Raw genomic sequence first — 19054 nt, 5'->3', positions numbered from 1 at the left:
CCCTAGGCTCTGTGGTTTAACCCACAGCGACACCCGCGTTACAACATAAGCACACACACAAAAAAGCCAGCTGGGTCAGGGCAATAGCCCATACAGTCCAGCATCCTGTTCTCACAGGGGCCGAGCCGAAGGGAAATATGCAACAGGATCCGAGCACGAGAGCAACTCTCTCCTTCTGGGGTTTCCTACAAGTGGGATCGAGAAGCATTGCCCTCTCCTCATCTGTGATCCTCTTTTAAATCCATCCCAGCTGGCGGTCATCCCTGTCTCCTGTGGCAGGGAGTTCCACAGGTTAACAACGAACCGTGCAACAAAAGATCTTTGTTTATCTGTTTGGATAATTCTCCGAAGTTCTACCTGTGCCGTCTCTTGCTTGCTTGGCTAAAAAACCACAAGCCTTTCTCCACGGGGGCCCTGCCCTCTGCGATGACCGCGGCCCCCATCCCGCCAACACCTTTACCTTCCGCAGCCGCTGGACGTGGACCTGCTCCGGGGGCAGGAGGAGGACCTTAGTGACGGTGCGGCCGTTCATCTTGGCCACGGGGATGATGAAGACGAGGAGCCAGCAGACGAAGCAGATCAGTCCGTGGGCGACAGACAAGAGCGGGTAGCCCAAAAGAAGCCAGACGTAGGTGCTGGGACGCCGCTGGGAGAGATGGGGAATGGGACGGATCAGTGAGGGGGGAGAGGAGTTTCCCCACTGGCAGATCAGAAACACACAGGGGCAGAACCACAGAACTGTAGAGGCGGAAGGGACGCCAAGAGCCATCTAGTCCAGCCCTCACACATGACAGGAATCACAGCTAAATACTCCTTGGCAGAGGGGCACCCAACCTCTGTTTTATTTTTTAAAATATAATTCTCTTAAATTTTCTGTTTTACAATTTAGAATGCTCACCTAAACATCCTTAAAGTATCAATGACTTCCCGTCTTCTCTTTCCATGGTTCATTTTACAAATCATAAATCCCTGCATATTTTAGGTAAATTAAACCATTCAGTACAGTGGTACCTCGGGTTACAGATGCTTCAGGTTACAGACTCTGCTAACCCAGAAATAGTACCTCGGGTTAAGAACTTTGCTTCAGGATGAGAACAGAAATTGCGAAATTGCGTGGCAGCAGCAGGAGGCCCCATTAGCTAAAGTGGTGCTTCAGGTTAAGAACAGACCTCCAGAATGAATTAAGTTCTTAACCCAAGGTACCACAGTATTCCATTACTACATCCATCCAAGCTTGTTTACACTGCTGAATTTATCTTAATGCTGCCAACATTTTCAAATGCACAGTAGACCCTCGGGTTACGTTACTCTCGAGTCACGTAAACTTTGGGTTGTGAAAGCGGCAAACCCAGAAGTATTTTTCCGGCTTTCGCCACTCGTGCATGCGCAGAAACGCTCTATCGCGCCGCGCACATGCACAAAAGCAGCGCCTCTGGATAAGGATTTTTCGGGGTACGCACGGACCCCCAGAATGAATTACATTCGTATCCAGAGGCTCCACTTTAAACCATTTCCCCCCATATACCCTATTTTTCGCTCTATAGGACGCACCAGATGATAAGACGCACCTAGTTTGGGGGACAGGAAAACAAGAAAAAAATATATTTTGAATCCCAGAAGCCAGAACAGCAAGAGGGATCTGGCTTATGGGATACCATGTTGCTGTTCTGGCTTCTGGGATAACCGCACCAAGCCTCTTCAGGGCAGCGGGATGAAGGCTCCCCCTATCCGAAGAGGCAGCGCAGGGCTAAGGCAGAAGACAGGGCAGGCGCGTTGCTGAAGGGGCGCTGCGCAGTTCTCCCTCTCCTGCGAAGGAGAGGTGCTGAGCAGAGAGGGAGAACTGCACAGTGCCCCTTCAAGTGAAGCTGGAGAAGGAACAGCAGGAGACCCTTCTGTTCCTCCTCCGGCTTCCAGGCAGGTGCGTGGCTGAAGCCTTTGGAGCGCAGCGGGACCTCGCACTGCACTCCAAAGGCTTCGGGTTCCTTTGGCTGAAACCAGGAGAGTCTTGCTCTCCCGGCTTCAGCAAAAGGAACCCGAAGCCTTCGGAGCGCAGCGCGAGGTCCCACTGCGCTCCAAAGGCTTCAGGCAGCATCCCTGAAGCCTGGAGAGCGAGAGGGGTTGGTGCGCACCGACCCCTCTCGCTCTCCAGGCTTCAGCGAAAGCAATGCGAAGCCTCCGGAGCTCCATAGGATGCACACACATTTCCCCTTAAGTTTTGGAGGGGGGAAAGTGCGTCCTATAGAGCGAAAAATACGGTATTCAACAAACATTTTCCAATCTTCTTTAAACATACGTTCTTCTTGTTCTCTGATTCTATACGTTACGTCCACAAGCTACGCATATTTCATCAGCTTCAGTTGCCATTCTTCTTTAGTTGGGACCCTCACTCGTTTTCTGCAACCTCTGTTTTAAAACCTCTAGTGGGGGGAAAGTCTGCCCCCTCTCATTTAAGGAATTTTGAGCTGTGATTCCTGCATTCCAGGGGGCTGGAGTAGATGGCCTTTGGGGGTCCCTTCGAACTCTAAAATTCTAGGAAGGCAGCACCCCACCTTACCCAGTGCGCTGCACTGTCCTCGCAAGCCGACTCCTGGCGGGAGACGAGGGGAGTGGTCTCCTTCACCTCGTTCACTTCCGCGATGGCGTCGTATTTGCTGAACTTCATGTTGCAGTTCCGGTGGTAAGTTTTCGTCTGCAAGATGCAGGAGTTGAGAAAGAAGTCAGGGGAGGGAAAGGGCGCTTCCCAAATCAAAGCCCAAGACATTATTTTTACTGTGGGAAACGGTTTGCAAAAAATGTGTACATTAGGCAAAATATTATAATAATAAAATAACAACAAGAATAGATTATGAATCACCTTTCACATTACAGTGGTACCTTGGGTTAAGTAATTAATTCGTTTTGGAGGTTCGTACTTAACCTGAAACTGTTCTTAACCTGAAGCACCACTTTAGCTAATGGGGCCTCCTGCCGCCACCGCACGATTTCTGTTCTCATCCTGAAGCAAAGTTCTTAACCTGAAGCACTATTTCTGGGTTAGCGGAGTCTGTAACCTGAAGCGTACGTAACCTGAAGCGTATGTAACCCAAGGTGCCACTGTACAGTCATACCTCGGGTTACAGATGCTTCAGGTTGCGTTTTTTGGGGTTATGGACTGCCGAAACCCAGAAGTACCGGAACTGGTTACTTCCGGGTTTCGGCGGTTGCACATGCGCAGACGCACTAAATCACGCTTTGCACATGCACAGAAGTGCCAAATTGCAACCCACACGTGCGCAGACGCGCCGCTGCGGGTTGCGAATGTGCATCCTGCACAGATCATGTTCGCAACCCGAGCATCCACTGTAGACTTAAGGCGATTTGCCAACGCACAACAAAACTAAACAAAGCCGTACCTCTGTTTTCGAACAGCTTAGTTCTCGAACGTTTTGGCTCCCAAACGCCGCAAACCCGGAAGTGAGTGTTCCGGTTTCCGAACGTTCTTTTGGAAGCCGAACATCCAATGGGGCTTCCGATTGGCTGCAGGAGCTTCCTGCAGCCAATCGGAAGCCACGCTTTGGTTTTCAAACCCTTTGGAATTATTATTATTATTATTATTATTTATTTATTTATACCCCGCCCATCTGGCTGAGTTTCCCCAGCCACTCTGGGCGGCTTCCAATCAAGTGTTAAAAACAATACAGCATTAAACATTAAAAGCTTCCCTAAACAGGGCTGCCTTCAGATGTCTTCTAAAAGTCTGGTAGTTGTTTATCTCTTTGAAATCTGGTGGGAGGGCGTTCCACAGGGCGGGTGCCACCACCGAGAAGGCCCTCTGCCTGGTTCCCTGTAACCTTACTTCTCGCAGGGAGGGAACCGCCAGAAGGCCTTTGGAGCTGGACCTCAGTGTCCAAGCTGAACAATGGGAGTGGAGACGCTCTTTCGAACGGACTTCTGGAACGGATTCCGTTCGGCTCCCAAGGTACGGCTGTATAGGTTTTAAAACCTCATCCAAGGTGGTCTGTGCTGGAGGTGGTAGAGTCCTCACAAACATTTGTTATCATTGTGCATTCCTTCTAATAAACATATTTTTGCAAGCAATTCTCCCCCTGCCCCCCCTCATGTATTTTTGTACTGCTATTTTCACATGGATAAGCAATTTTTTAAACAGCGGTACAGAATTCGGAGAAGTGAACATTTCAAAGGCCGGCTGCGCTTCAGCCCGCATATTCTTTCCAGAAGTGACCGTAAGGGGAGGACCGAAATCACCCCCCACCCCAGAGGAGCAGACAGGTTTCACCTCACAAGCCACAACCCCCTTCTTCCCTCACCCTCTGCCCTAAAGACACACAGCTTCCTCAGCCGCCATAATTGGCAGGCATCTCTCAAAAACGCCCGAAGTCGCAGTTCTGCAAAAATCAACGGCTGCAGGCTGTATCCTGAACAGACGGCTGCCAGCTTCCGTTGGGGTCTCCTACCTTTTGAATGACTTTCCCAAACGGCCAGAGGAAATATCCCGCAAGTTTCCAACACAGCTTACCTGCGGAGGGGAGAAAGACAGGTGAGGTCTAACTTATTCTAAGTTTTGGGGGGGCCCTGGAGCTCCAGCTGTCATGACCCGCCCCCCTTCTCAGCCAGTAATGTGGTCTGGGTAACCCTTTGACGTTCTTCACTGGGGTTGCCCCACAAGAGATCGGCATGTTTATTTTTCAAAAAATTAACAACTACATCTCAGATTTTGATTAAAATGGTTGTACATTCATACCTCGGGTTACAGACGCTTCAGGTTGCGCGGTTTTGGGTTGCGCATGGCACCAAACCCGGAAGTACCGGAACAGATTACTTCCCGGTTTTGGCGTTTGCGCATGCGCATTAGCGCTAAATCACGCTTTGCGCATGCGCAGAAGCAACGAATTGCGACTTGCGCGTGCGAACGCTGTGGGTTGTGAACGTGTTCAGTTTCTGTTAATTGGTTCTCATGGGAAACTTACAGATTCTGGCTTCACACAATTAACTCAGGGCAGTGTCAATTTACTCTTGGCAGAAAGCCAAGGTCAGCTTGACCTAGAAACTACTTACTCTGATTGGTTAACGACCAGCACTCAACTCTGTTATCTAGGGATTGCTAGCACAGTGGTGTGTGTTAGGTGTGTTAGGAGTAGGAGTGCTGTGTATGGTTAAGAGAGAGAGAGAAAGAAAGGATTTATTTTGCTTTGTTTTGTATGCAGAAACTCTGCTGGTTTTATTTTTCCTTTTAATAAATCCCGTAAATAGTTATTCTGAGTCTAGCTGACTAGTCATTTCCACCTCAACTAGCTTCTTCGCTGTGCAGGAAAACTCTGCTACGTTTGGGCTAAAGCCATTAGAGCTATGCCTGACACTTCAAAGTTCCATGAGGTTATGGGTATTGTGCTGCCAGCCTGAGTTGTGGTGGTGTCAGCATCAACGGCGTTGGTTCCAGTAGTTCCAGAAGTTGTTGTTCCTGTTGGTGCAGCAGATGGACACCTGCTGGTTCCTGACTGGGGTGAGCTGGTGACGCAGCGGACACAAGGACAACAGCTGCAGCGTGTGAGTGCTGGGTGCTGTGGTTCCTGTTTTCTCTCTCGGTGGTCGTGAGTAGCTGGTTCCGGGTTCCAGGGACATCGCTCTCAAGATGGCCTCACAACCAGTTCAGATGGCTTTTGAGCGTCTGAATGACTCCAATTACTTGCTGTGGTCGGAACGCATGCAGGCAGTGCTGCAGAGGGATCGTCTCTGGCAAGTGGTGAGTAAGTTTCCTGCGAAGCCTGATGATGAAGACCTCGATAAAGACCAAAGAGCAAGGGCCACAATTGTATTGGGGCTGGAAGATTCCCAGTTGCCGTATGTGAGGGGAATCAAGTCAGCTAGAGGTGTGTGGCAAGCACTTAAAGAACTCCATGTGCGTGAGACAGCGGTTTCCAAGCTGTTCATTCGCAAGGCATTGTACAAGGCAATGTTACAGCCTGGGGTTACAATGCAGGAACACCTACACAGTTTACAGTTAAAGTTTGCTGCGCTACAGGAAAGAGACTGTGCATTAGACCAGCAGGAGAAGGTGGCTATTATTTTGAGTTCTCTCCCGGAAAGCTGGGATAATTTAGTTTTGTCTCTAGAAGGCATACAGGAGCGTGATTTATCAATCAGTTACGTTACTGGGCGTTTGATTGAAGAGTGGCAGAAGAGGCAAGAAAGGTCGTTGGCTGCAGAGGCTTCTACAGGCGGGCGGTTTGGAAGGAGTTCTCATGCCATGCCAGGGGTGAAGCAAGAGCAGTGTGCCGGTGAGGAGTCAGCGTTTGCTGTTAGGCGTTGTTTTCGATGTGGGTCTTCAGCGCATCTAAAACGACAATGTCCTGAGTTGGTCAAGTCTCAGTGGCCGGTGCAGGAGCAGAGACGAGATCAGCAGCAGCAGCAGCGTAAAAAGAAATTCTTCAAACGAAAACAGTCGGCTCAACTGGTGACCGCCGAGGTCAAGATTGCTGATGAGAAACAAGCTGTCTGGGTGGTCGATTCGGGAGCGTCTCGGCACATCGTAAATTCAGATGAATTGTTTGTTTCCAAGAACTCAGCACAGCGCAGCCAGGTGGCTCTAGCAGACGGAAGTACTTCCGAAGTGATTTCGGGGGGTGCAGTTTTTGTTCCTTGTCTTCGTGAATGCCTGCAAAATGTACTTTATGTGCCTTCATTAAGGAGCAATCTGATGTCTGTAGATTGTTTGCTAAAAGCTGGGTTTAAAGTGTATTTTGAAGGAGACAGTTGCATTATTAAGAAGGCTGGTGAGATTTTAGGCACTGCTAAGTCAGAGGGAGGCTTGTTTTGGCTTAAAGCAGGATCTCAAGTTGCAGCAGTAGTCAGTAAATCTCAGCCTGCAGTGAATAACAAAGCTATACATGACAATTGTGTGCACTTATTGCATAGGAAAATGGGGCATGCTTGCTGGAAAAGTGTACTAAAAATGTCTGAATTGGCTGATGGGTGTAATTTAAAGAGTTGTAACAAGTACCTTGATTGCAATGTTTGTAAAAAGGTTAAAACCCACAGAGTCTCTTACCCCAGAAGTGACAGAGTTAGTGAGTCACCGCTACAGCTGGTTCACATGGACGTAATTGGTCCATTTGCTGTAAGCAGGGGTGGATCGCGCTTTTCACTAACAATTGTGGATGACGCCACGCGTTACTCTTGGGTTTTTCCCATGAAGAATAAGGGTGACGTGTTTAAAGGCTGGGTGGCCTCTGTGGAAAGATTTCTGTCCATTAAACTCAGAAGGATTCAGACGGACAGAGGTGGCGAATTTATGTCAAATGCTTTTAGAGATTGGTTACAAAAGCGTGGCATTGGGCATAGAAAAACGAACGCTTTTTCCCCAGAGGAGAATGGCGTTGCAGAGCGAAAAAACAGATCTTTACAAGACATGATGTTTGCCATGCTTGATGATGCTGATTTGCCCATGTCTTATTGGGGGGAGAGCATGCTCACCGCGTGTTATCTCCAAAATAGGCTCTTTCATCAAACAATAGGTACAACCCCGTACTTTAAATTGTTTCAGAAAAAACCCAAAATTGACCATTTGCATGTGTTTGGATCAAAAGCCTGGGTGTTAATTCCAAAACAAATGAGGAAGAAGGGAGATCCTAAGACCAAACAGTTAGTGTTTGTGGGTTACCAGGAGCTGGGAAAAGGTTTCCGCTTTGCTGAAGGGACAAATGGCATTGTGATCTCCAGGAATGCCAGTTTTTGTGAACATAGTGGCTGGGAGAGACTACATGCCAATACTGAGGTTTGGTTTGAACCTTCCCAGGAGCTTCATGACTCTGAAGGTAAACATAGAGAATCAGAGTCTGAGGGGGAGGAAAGTTCAGATAAGAGTTCTCAAGAAAGTGGAGTTGCCCAAAGACCAGTTGCTAAGCAACAAAAGAGAGGTCGTAGTTCTGAGGAGGAAAGTGGGTCAGAAGAAAAATTTTCTCCCAGAAGATCTAAAAGACAAAACAAAGGAGTGCCTCCAGTGCGTTTTTCTCCAGATACTGCAAATGTGTTTAGTGTGATTGCAGAACCCAAGAGTTTTCAGGAGGTGTTAAAGTTACCAAAAGAGGAGGCAGAGCTCTGGAAGCAGGCAATGGAGGAAGAGATGTCCTCTCTGAATGAGCACAAGGTTTTTACACCAGTAGCAGCGCCTGAGGGGGCAAAGATTGTAGGCTGCAGGTGGGTGTACAAACTTAAACCTCTGGTGACCGGAGAGTACAAATACAAAGCTCGTTTAGTGGCTCAAGGATACTCTCAGAGGCCTGGAAAAGATTATGACGAGACTTTTTCCCCTACTGCTAAGGGGGACAGTGTAAGGCTGATTTTAACGCTTGGAGCAAAGAGAAAACTCCTGTTAAACCATTTTGATATCCAGACTGCATATTTACATGCATCAATATCAGAAGACCTGTATCTAGCCGAACCGCCTGGTTATGAGACAGGTTCCAATAGAGTGTTGAAATTAAACAAAGCTCTATATGGTCTTAAACAGGCTGCAAGATCTTGGAACAAATGTTTCCATGAGGCCTTAGTGTCATTTGGTTTCAAGCAGAGTACAGCTGACAATTGTGTTTATGTACGTGGTGCAGGCAGTGATCAAGAGTTTTGTCTGATTTATGTAGATGATGTATTGTATGCTTGCAAAACAGATAAACAAACTAAAAGGTTTGCCAAGCAATTGTCCAGTAAGTTCAAAGTGAAAGACTTAGACCCGGTTAGGACATATCTAGGGTTGGAAGTGTGCTGGGCCCAAGATGGCAGCTGCCTAATTAGTCAGCAGAACAAAGTTAAACAACTACTGACTACATACAGGATGCAGGATTGCAAAGGGGCAGTGGTGCCTATGGATCCAGGTTTCATAAAAACACTTCATATAGATGAGAGTCCTGAATTTGAACATCCTGATGTATATCATTCTGTAATTGGAAGTTTATTGTATCTAGCACAGTGGTCCAGACCTGATATTAGCTATGCAGTAGGCATATTAAGTAGATTGGTCTCAAAACCCACACTAAATGCCTGGAAAGGGGTAAAACAAGTTCTGAGATACCTCAAACAGACAATTGGCTATATGTTACAATTAAATTCTTCAGAAGATGAAATGTTGAGTTGCTACTGTGATAGTGACTGGGGAAATTTGCCAGATAGAAAATCTGTCACAGGACTAGTCATAATGGTCGGTGGAGCTTTAATCAGCTGGCGGTCACGCAAGCAAGACGTTGTAAGTGTGTCATCAACGGAATCTGAGTACGCCGCATTGAGTGAATTGTGCAACGAGGTGATTTATTTCAAGCATTTGTTAACAGATTTAAAAGTAAATTGTGGAGAACCAGTACAAGTTTACATTGATAATCAAGCTTGTATAACCTTAAGTAAAACAGAGGGTTTCAAATCGCGTTCCAAACATATCTCTGTAAAATACCAAAATGTGCGTTGCTGTGTACAAGACAATGTAATCACCTGTACTTATGTATCAAGTGAAGAAAATGTAGCAGATGTGTTAACTAAACCATTGGCAAAGGTAAAGAACAAGCGAATGTGCAAGGGTTTAGGTTTGCTGGAAAAATAATCTCCTACATAGGTGTATTTGATGTTAATTGTCCAGCAGAATCTGTGAGGGGGTGTTCAGTTTCTGTTAATTGGTTCTCATGGGAAACTTACAGATTCTGGCTTCACACAATTAACTCAGGGCAGTGTCAATTTACTCTTGGCAGAAAGCCAAGGTCAGCTTGACCTAGAAACTACTTACTCTGATTGGTTAACGACCAGCACTCAACTCTGTTATCTAGGGATTGCTAGCACAGTGGTGTGTGTTAGGTGTGTTAGGAGTGCTGTGTATGGTTAAGAGAGAGAGAGAAAGAAAGGATTTATTTTGCTTTGTTTTGTATGCAGAAACTCTGCTGGTTTTATTTTTCCTTTTAATAAATCCCGTAAATAGTTATTCTGAGTCTAGCTGACTAGTCATTTCCACCTCAACTAGCTTCTTCGCTGTGCAGGAAAACTCTGCTACGTTTGGGCTAAAGCCATTAGAGCTATGCCTGACACTTCAAAGTTCCTCCCGCACGGATCACGTTCGCAACCCAAGCCACCACTGTACTGGATTATCTCACGTGCCGAAGTCACTGGGTTGAATAAAAACATCCTGTGTTTTATAGTTTTTGAGTTATGGGGTGGGATGAAAATGTGGGGAATGTTCTAGACATGCAGGATGCATCCTAGAATGATGAAATGAAACCGAGAAAAGTCCACAGTCGATAGAATCTTTCAGCTGAAACACCTACTACACAAAGCACATTTTACAAAATATTCTGACAATCTCAAACTCCGGGATTGTCGGAATTCATACCACCAAAAATTAATCCGTTTGAGTCGTGCGATTCAAATTGGGTCGACTAGACTGTTCAGCTTGATTTGTTTCATGGCAGATTTGTCCCTGACCGGGCGCTCTGCCTTCCCTACTATGACTCCCAAGAGCCACTAGCCGCCACTGGCAAGATCCCATCTGGGATAATGGGCATGGTGTATGCAAGACTCAGGCTTTTCCTCACAGTAAGAAAATCAGCTACATCGCATTAGGTTAACCTGACTATTCCCAGCCACTAAGGCGAAAATTAGGCTACTAGTCACATTAGCTGTGGCTTTCTGGGGCAGATTTCCTTTTTTAAAAAAATACCTATTTCATAAAATGTATGCACTTCTTGATTGTTATTTTTAAAAAATTTTAAAAACCCTCGAAGTGATTTAGAAAGAGAATAAAAGAACACAGTCATGCATTGTGTTGCGTTAGGTTCATGTTGCGTCTTTTCGGCTTGCGAATGCGGCAAACCCAGAAGTGTGTATTTCCGGATTTCGCCATGCGCACACGCACAGAAGCGTTCAGTGTGCTTTGCACATGCGCAGAAGCGCTCAATCGCACTCCTCGCTTGCGCAGAAGCGCCGCTCTAGTTGCGGACTTTCCGTGCGCACCTCGGAACAGATCGTGTCCGCAACTAGAGGTACCACTGTACAATTATTGGCCAAAATGTTAAAATATTCAAAGTGGTTAAAACATACACCAACATCCAACATATGTGCCTGCTTTGTATCAATTGGCAGGTAGTTCCGAAGTCCAAACACTGCCACACTGGACAACCAAGTTTTTACAAACATATCTGTCCTGGATCTTCCACCCATCCATTGCTTTTGCCTCTTGAGTCCCTCCCTCCTCCCCGAAACTGGATCTTGAACATGAGCGCAGCCGCAACTGCTTTTCGTATGCTCTGAGATTCCTGGGGTTGGACTAGATGACCTTGGACGGTCCCAATTCTACAATTTCATGATTCTGTGCTAAGGCCCCTGAACTCACCGTAGGGCACCCCCAGGATGGTCAGGAACATCAGGATGGAGACCAGGACGTAGAGCAAGGACAGCCACCATCCAAAACAGAGGAGGTAGAAAAGGTTCCCACATGTCAGCATAGAGCCTAGGTAGAAGATTCATTTTTTAAAACACACAAAGTCTATCCCAGACACGCATTTCCCACGTCCCCTTCCTTCAGACACGGAGGACTTTGAAAGGTAAGGCCTCAAGGACGCCCAGGAGAGAGGAGGGGACCTTAAACAAAAAGTCTTTTTATCCAACTTAAATCTCTATCGCTAGTCATAAATGAGAAATGATAACCTTCCACTGTTAACTTTCCCCTTGTTTTAATTTTACGATCTTCTTGACTCCACTCTAATAACTCTCGATAAGTTAGCGGTTTCTCTTTGGCAACCTCTTCTTTTCTATGAAAGAAGTGTGGCGAAATCCATTCGGGTGTCTTTGGACATAATCTAGGTTCACATCTATTCCAAATTCTATATCAGATGGTTTTTGAAATCCAGATCAGCTTTGACTTTACCGCCCCACAAATATCCACGCCATTCAAACCTTAAATCATGCGCTTCTAAGTTCTGGAGTCTCTTATTTCTCAGTCACCCCTCCTTCATCCACACCAAACAAGAAGCCACAAAATACAATTTCAGGTCAGGTAAACCTAACCCTCCCCTTTCCTTAGAATCCTACAATGCTTTAATTTTGACTCTTGGTCATCCCCCCCGCCATAGAATTTTAGATAAATCTTTTTGTCATTGTTGAAACGGTGAATCATTAGTCGAAAAATGAATTATTTGAAATGAAAACGTCATTCTAGGCAGAACATTCATCTTTATCACTGAGATTCTACCCAACAATGATAATTTTAGCATCTCCCATCTTGATGTCTCTTTTTTTTTATTTCGGCCCGTGTCTTAACATAGCTATTTTGAAACAACATACAATTTGTAGTTGTCATAGTAATACCCAAGTATTTTAATTCTATTTGATTTGGAAACCCTGTTTTCTCCACCAAAACCTTCTGATCGTCTGCTGTCATATTCTTTGTTAATATTTTTGTTTTCTGGTCATTAACCTTAAAGCCTGCTAACATACCAAAATCATTTACTTTATAAGAATCTCCATTCAGTGCAGCAAATTTCCCAGAACTAATATCAGGTCATCAGCAAAGGCCCATAACTTTCTTTTTCAATCTTTATTCCCATAATTCTTGCATCTTCCAAGACTTCCAAGACCAGAATGAAAGGTAATGGGGTCAATGGACACTTTTGCTTTGTCCCCTTCTGTTATCTCACAGGGTTTTGTCAATTTCCCCATTAACAATCACCTGGTCTGTCTGTGATTTGTAAATCATTTTTACCCATTTTAATAAAGTTATCACCAAAGTTCATTTCTTGCAGTGCTTTAAACAAAAATACCCAATTCACCTTGTTAAAGGCTTTTTCTGCATCCAAAAAAATCAAAGCAGCTTGTTTCTTGTGGCAATTCAGATATTCCAAAGCATCTAATATATTTCTGACATTATCTCTTACCTGTCTTTTAGGCAGGAATTCACAGTGATCATGATGAATTGAATCCTGCAAAATCTTTTTTAACCTTTCTGAGAAAATTGATGTAAGTAACTTATAATCATTGTTCAGTAAGGAAATCGGTCAATGGTTTCTCATCAAAGTCAAGTCCTGAGCCTCTTTAGGTATAAGTGTAATGTTGGCCTCTCTCTGACTACCTGCAATCTTACCGCTCTGTAAAATATTGTTCATTGTCCATTGAAAGGGTTGTAAAAGTACATCTTCAAAAGACGTAAGGTAAGAAGCCGACCGTCCTTCTGGCCAGTATCTTTCCTTTCTTAGATTTTTTGATAGCATCACATAATTCTTGAACAGTTACAGGGTCATTCATCATTTGTCTTTGAGAGTCTGAATCTTTGGTAAATGCTGTCTCTGTAAGTATTCATCTGTTGTTTTTTTTAGAAAAAAAGAGATTACTGGACCTTTAAACAACTTAGAATAATACAGTGGTACCTCTGGTTAAGTACTTAATTCGTTCTGGAGGTCCTTACTTAACCTGAAACTGTTCTTAACCTGAAGCACCACTCTAGCTAATGGGGCCTCCTGCTGCTGCTGCGCCGCTGGAGCACGATTTCTGTTCTCATCCTGAAGCAAAGTTCTTAACCTGAAGCACTATTTCTGGGTTAGAGGAGTCTGTAACCTGAAGCATATGTAACCTGAAGCGTATGTAACCCGAGGTACCACTGTACTGGTGAAATACTTCTTTCATATTTGGCTTATCTGTTATTACAGCAATTGTAATTCTGTGGGCAGAATAGGGTCTTCAGGGCAACTCTCAGCATGAACAGTTCCCGGGGTTATTTGGGGGAAACCATGACTGTTTATAGTTGTGGGATACTACTTTTAACTATATGATGTAGGTAGAGACCTTTTTGGGTTGCTACAGGACAGTGGAATTTTCCAGCGCTGGCCCTCAAATAATTAAAACTCTCCAGATAACATTTGCCCGGTGCCTAACTTATGTTTGAGGATTTCAGCTAAGCACTAGGAAGAGCCTCCTAGCAGTTTGACGGAAGAGGTTGCCTTGGAACGAGGTGGACTCTTCATCAGTCAAGGTTTTGAAGCGGAGGCTGGACAGCCAGCCTATGAGGGAAGCTGTAGCAGTGGATTCTCTGCATTGGCAGAGGGGCAGAGTGGATGATCTTTGGACTCACAGCTGTCCATGGAGGCGCAGGTCAGTTCTATGTCCAGGGCAGCTGTCTACCAGCTCCATATGGTACGCAGGATGAGCCCCTCCCTGCCCACAGACTGTCTCGCCACAGTGGTGCATGCTCTGATTATCTCCCGCTTGGACTACTGCAATGCACTCTCCATCGGGCTACCTTTGAAGGTGACCCGGAAACTACAATTAATCCAGAATGTGGCAGCTAGACTGGGGACTGGGAGTGGCTGCCAGGACCATATAACACCGGTCCTGAGAGATCTTCATTGGCTCCCAGTACGTTTCCGTGCACAATTCAAAGTGTTGGTGCTGACCTTGAAAGCCCTAAACAGCCTCGACCCAGTAGACCTGAAGGAGCGTCTCCACCCCCATTGTTCTGCCCGGACACTGAGGTCCAGCTCCGAGGACCTTCTGGCGGTTCCTTCCCTACAAGAAGCGAGGCTGCAGGGAACCAGGCAGAGGGCCTTCTTGGTGGTAGCGTCCACCTTGTGGAACACTCTCCTGTTAGATGTCAAGGAAATAAACAACTATCTGACTTTTAGTAGACATTTTAAGGCAGCCCTGTTTAGGGAAGCTTTTAATATTTGATGAATTATTGTATTTTAATATTTTGCTGTAAGCCACACAGAGTGGCTGGGGAAACCCAGCCAGATGAGCAGTGTATAATATTGTTGTTGTACCTTCACAATTCTACCAGTATTTGACATCTTTCAATAGAGTTTTATATGCACTTTTCCCCACTTATTTTTAAATGGGGGCGTTTAATGGATAAAGTGGGGTAAAAGTTTCATCAAACAAGTCTGTCCTTCAACACGATACGGGAGGTTTGGCCTCTTAAAAAATACAAGCCTGTCCTGATGTTTATGTCCAGGTGATTGTTAGGCAAGAACAGCAGTAGGAAACTAACCAGGTATTTATTTCTATTTTTTACCTGCAGGGCTTTTAATTATGTTCAGGTCAGAATACAGCTCCTTCACGATTTCCGAGCGGTCTTCCCAGGGCCTGGCTGTCACGTGGCTCTTCCATTTCTTAAAGCCAAACTGCAAGAGGGAGAAAGAGGTCGTCTGTTACAGGGGCACCTATTAAAGCTATTTAAAGCTGCGTTGCATAATCAAGCCCTTTCTGGGATCCATAGTTCTAGGAGAGAGGTTCTAGGTTCTCTCTTTTTTAAATAATATTTTTATTCATTTTCCACAAAAGAAAAAAAAACAATTTTTATACAATCAATTCACATTTTATCACACATTCATCTCTTTTTTTGACTTACCTCAGCTCCTCTGCCAATCTTTCGTTTGCGTCAATATTATTAACACATTTCTTAACTTGGGATTGCCTTTAGATATCTCCTTCCCTCCTCTTATTTTCTTTTTAACAATATTCCTCTGTTTTTCACAGAGTCTCTTGAAAACCAACAAACGTTATCTGTTCATCACATATGCCTTTCAGATAATCTGTAAATCTTCCCCAGTCCTCAAGAGAGGTTCTAGGTTCTCAAACTACAATTTCTGGGACTCTTGAGAGGGGAAGCCATGGCTGTTTGAAAGTGATGTTCCTATGAATGTCTGCAGGAAGGCAAAGGGAGATACTGCCCCTCCGGAGCAGCTGAATAAATAATAATAATAATAATAATAATAATAATAATAATAAGTTAAGTTTCTAGCATTTGTAGAACCCAAGATATGAGGCAAGCGAGGGAAACTAACCTGCTCCCCCCACCCCCGCAAACTCATTTATTTATTTATAAAAAATATTTATGTACCACCGTGTCACAGAAATATATCACCATTGTTTACAACAGCGTAAAAGATTAAAAACAAGGTAAAAGCAAAAGCAAACAGCGGTGGGGTGTTCACTCTTAACTGCCTACGTAGGCCTTGAGAAACAGAAAAGGTTTCAGCGGGCATTTAAAAGTTGGCACAGACGGCGTCTGCTGAATTCCCAGTGGCAGAGAGTTCCACAGGACCGGGCCAGCGACGCTAAAGGCTTGGTTTCTTGTTGTTGTTGTTGTCAAACGAGGGGAATAACCTGAGACACTCCTGCAGATAATATAAGGGTTCTGGCGGTCCCTGAATTAATACATAAACCTTGAATCCAGCTGGGTAGCAGATGGACGGTCAATGCAGCTGTTTTAACAATCGTGTCAGCTGTTCTCAACAAGAAGCTCCCATCAGCAATTTGGACGCGGCATTCTGCACCAGCTGGAGCGTCTGAACCAGACCCAATGGCAGCTGAACCCACCAGGTGCATTGCAGTAATCCAGTCTCAAAGTCACCAGGTGCATGAACTGAGCGTTCCCCACTGCTAACCTACAGAATCCAAAAACTCAATTATCTGGGTCTCTGGTCCCCCTCAGTTTTCGCTTTACTTAAACTGCACCCCATTGTTCTCAATGTATTCAAACTGGACCCTAGACCACTCAGCAGACCTGGGTGGGGCCTCCAGGAAAGAGCAGAAAACCAAAAACCTACCCCACTGCGCAGAAAAGTTGAGGTCATTTTAGTCCATGTTTGTATCTTAGTCCATGTTTGTCCAGCAACTCCATGTGGTACGCAGGCTGAGACCCCACCTGTCTCGCCAGAGTGGTGCATGCTCTGGTTATCTCCTTCTTGGACTACTGCAATGCGCTCTATGTGGGGCTACCTTTGAAGGTGACCCGGAAACTACAACTAATCCAGAATGCAGCAGCTAGACTGGTGACTGGGAGTGGCAGCCGAGACCATATAACACCGGTCCTGAAAGACCTACACTGGCTCCCAGTACGTTTCCGAGCACAATTCAAAGTGTTGGTGCTGACCTTGAAAGCCCTAAACGGCCTCAGCCCAGTATATCTGAAGGAGCGTCTCCACCCCCATAGTTCTGCCTGGACACTGAGGTCCAGCGCCAAAGGTCTTCTGGTGGTTCCCTCCCTGCGAGAAGTGAGGCTGCAGGGAACCAGGCAGAGGGCCTTCTCGGTAGTGGCACCTGCCCTGTGGAACACTCTCCCATCAGATGTCAAGGAAATAAACAACTATCTGATGTTTAGAAGACAGCCCTATATCGGGAAGTTTTTAATGTCTGATGTTTTACCATTTTTTATATGTGCTGTAAGCTGCCCAGGGGACGTGGGTGGCGCTGTGGGTTAAACCACAGAGCCTAGAGCTTGCCAATCAGAAGGTCGGTGGTTCGAATCCCCGCGACGGGGTGAGCTCCTGTTGCTCGGTCCCTGCTCCTGCCAACTTAGCAGTTCGAAAGCTCGTCAAAGTGCAAGTAGATAAATAGGTACCGCTCCGGAGGGAAGGTAAACGGCGTTTCCGTTCGCTGCTTTGGTTCGCCAGAAGCGGCTTAGTCATCCTGGCCACATGACCCGGAAGCTGTATGCCGACTCCCTCGACCAAGAAAGCGAGATGAGCGCCACAACCCCAGAGTCGGCCACGACTGGACCTAATGGTCAGGGGTCCCTTTACCTTTTAAGCTGCCCAGAGTGGCTAGGGAAACCCAGCCCAATGTGCGGGGGTATAAATAATAAAATTATTATTATTATTATTATTATTATTATTATTATTATTATTATTATTAAAGTGCTTTGCCATTTTCCCTCAACCTTCCTGCTTGATCTTTTTGCAAACCACTTTGAGGATTGCTGCTTCTGTTAGCAACCAAGCGGTGTGTATATTTTGAGAAATAAATGAATAAGAAGAGCTTGCGGGATCCGATAGCAACGATGGCAGGAAGGATGTTTTGCCGCTGGAGGCGAAACAAAAAATGCCACCCCCCTCAACTTCTCCTCTTTTTGTGCAGCCCCCTCCCCTACAGAACAACGAAATTGAAAAAATCTACATAAGACATTCAGAAACCCACAAGCCTGCTATCCCAGCTATCCCAGCCTGGTTAACCCCCTAAAAACTCTGATGCCCCATAATTAAATACAATATACTCCCACAGAGACTACCTTACACTGCGTTTAAAACCAAAATCGCATTTGGGTCGAAACTGTTTCTCAGGCGGCTAGTCCTAGTCTTTATAACCCTGGACCTTCTTCCAGAAGGCAGAAGCTGAAAGAGATCATTTGCGGGGTGCGCACTATCCTGCGCTATCTCTGCAGCTTTCTTATGGCACCTGGAAGCGTAGATGTGGTCCAAGGTGGGAAGAGTGCACCCAATTATTCTCTCCGCAGTCTTCACAACCCTGAACAGCATTGTTTTTCCCCTGACCGTGCAGCTCCCAAACCACACACACAGACCATAAGTTAATACACTCTCCACAGTACTAGGGTAAAATGCCATCAACAGGTCCTTTGAGAGATTGTTTTTCCGGAGGATTCTCAGAAAATATAACCTCTGCTGTGCTCTCTTCATCAGGTCTTTGCTGTTTTCTCCCCAGGTTAGGGCGTCTCTCAACTCCATTGCCAGGAATCGAAATGGGCACAGTGGGCTCCGTTCCTGCCCGCCCCCCCTTGCCATCGCCCGCCCTCCTATCCCTGCCAGGAACTCACCTTGTAATTGTTGGAGAGCTTATGAGCCTCGACCTCGTTCTCTGCAGTGAGGGTGGTCTTGACCAGGCAGCCGTCGCATGTCGGGACTTCCTCCGAGTGGTGGGGGCAGCAGGAAGGGTTCGAAAACACTAGATAAATAAAATTTATTATGATTATTATTAGGGAGGGAGGAAGAAAGCGGGCAGAGACATCAGGACACGTCAGGGGTATGGTTATGTACTGAGTTGAGTAGGATCCAGAATGCAGCAGGCTGATCGGTCCTAGAACAATAGGATCCAAAATGCAGCAGTCTGATTGGTCCTAGAATAATAGGATCCAGAATGCAGCAGTCTGGTTGGTCCTATAACGAAAGGATCCAGAATGCAGCAGTCTGGTTGGTCCTATAACGAAAGGATCCAGAATGCAGCAGTCTGATTGGTCCTAGAACGATAGGATCCAGAATGCAGCACTCTGGTTGGTCCTAAAACAATAGGATCCAGAATGCAT

General features: G+C 45.8%; 1 protein-coding gene across 1 annotated transcript in view; it reads right to left on the bottom strand.

The window, feature by feature from the left end:
* Positions 1–19054, bottom strand: part of LOC128422150 (uncharacterized) — a 51121-nt gene that overhangs the window by 23246 nt on the left and 8821 nt on the right. The window contains exons 3-8 of the mRNA XM_053405760.1: positions 18569–18696; positions 15029–15137; positions 11360–11476; positions 4455–4516; positions 2555–2689; positions 461–646 (exon numbers count right to left, since the gene is read on the bottom strand). Coding sequence (XP_053261735.1) covers positions 461–646; positions 2555–2689; positions 4455–4516; positions 11360–11476; positions 15029–15137; positions 18569–18696 — 737 coding nt within the window. The remainder of the gene's footprint in view (positions 1–460; positions 647–2554; positions 2690–4454; positions 4517–11359; positions 11477–15028; positions 15138–18568; positions 18697–19054) is intronic.

This window comes from Podarcis raffonei, chromosome 10 (genome assembly GCF_027172205.1).
Source record: "Podarcis raffonei isolate rPodRaf1 chromosome 10, rPodRaf1.pri, whole genome shotgun sequence".
In the NCBI taxonomy this organism is placed as follows: domain Eukaryota; kingdom Metazoa; phylum Chordata; class Lepidosauria; order Squamata; family Lacertidae; genus Podarcis; species Podarcis raffonei.
This window is presented reverse-complemented; position numbering and strand designations above follow the sequence as displayed.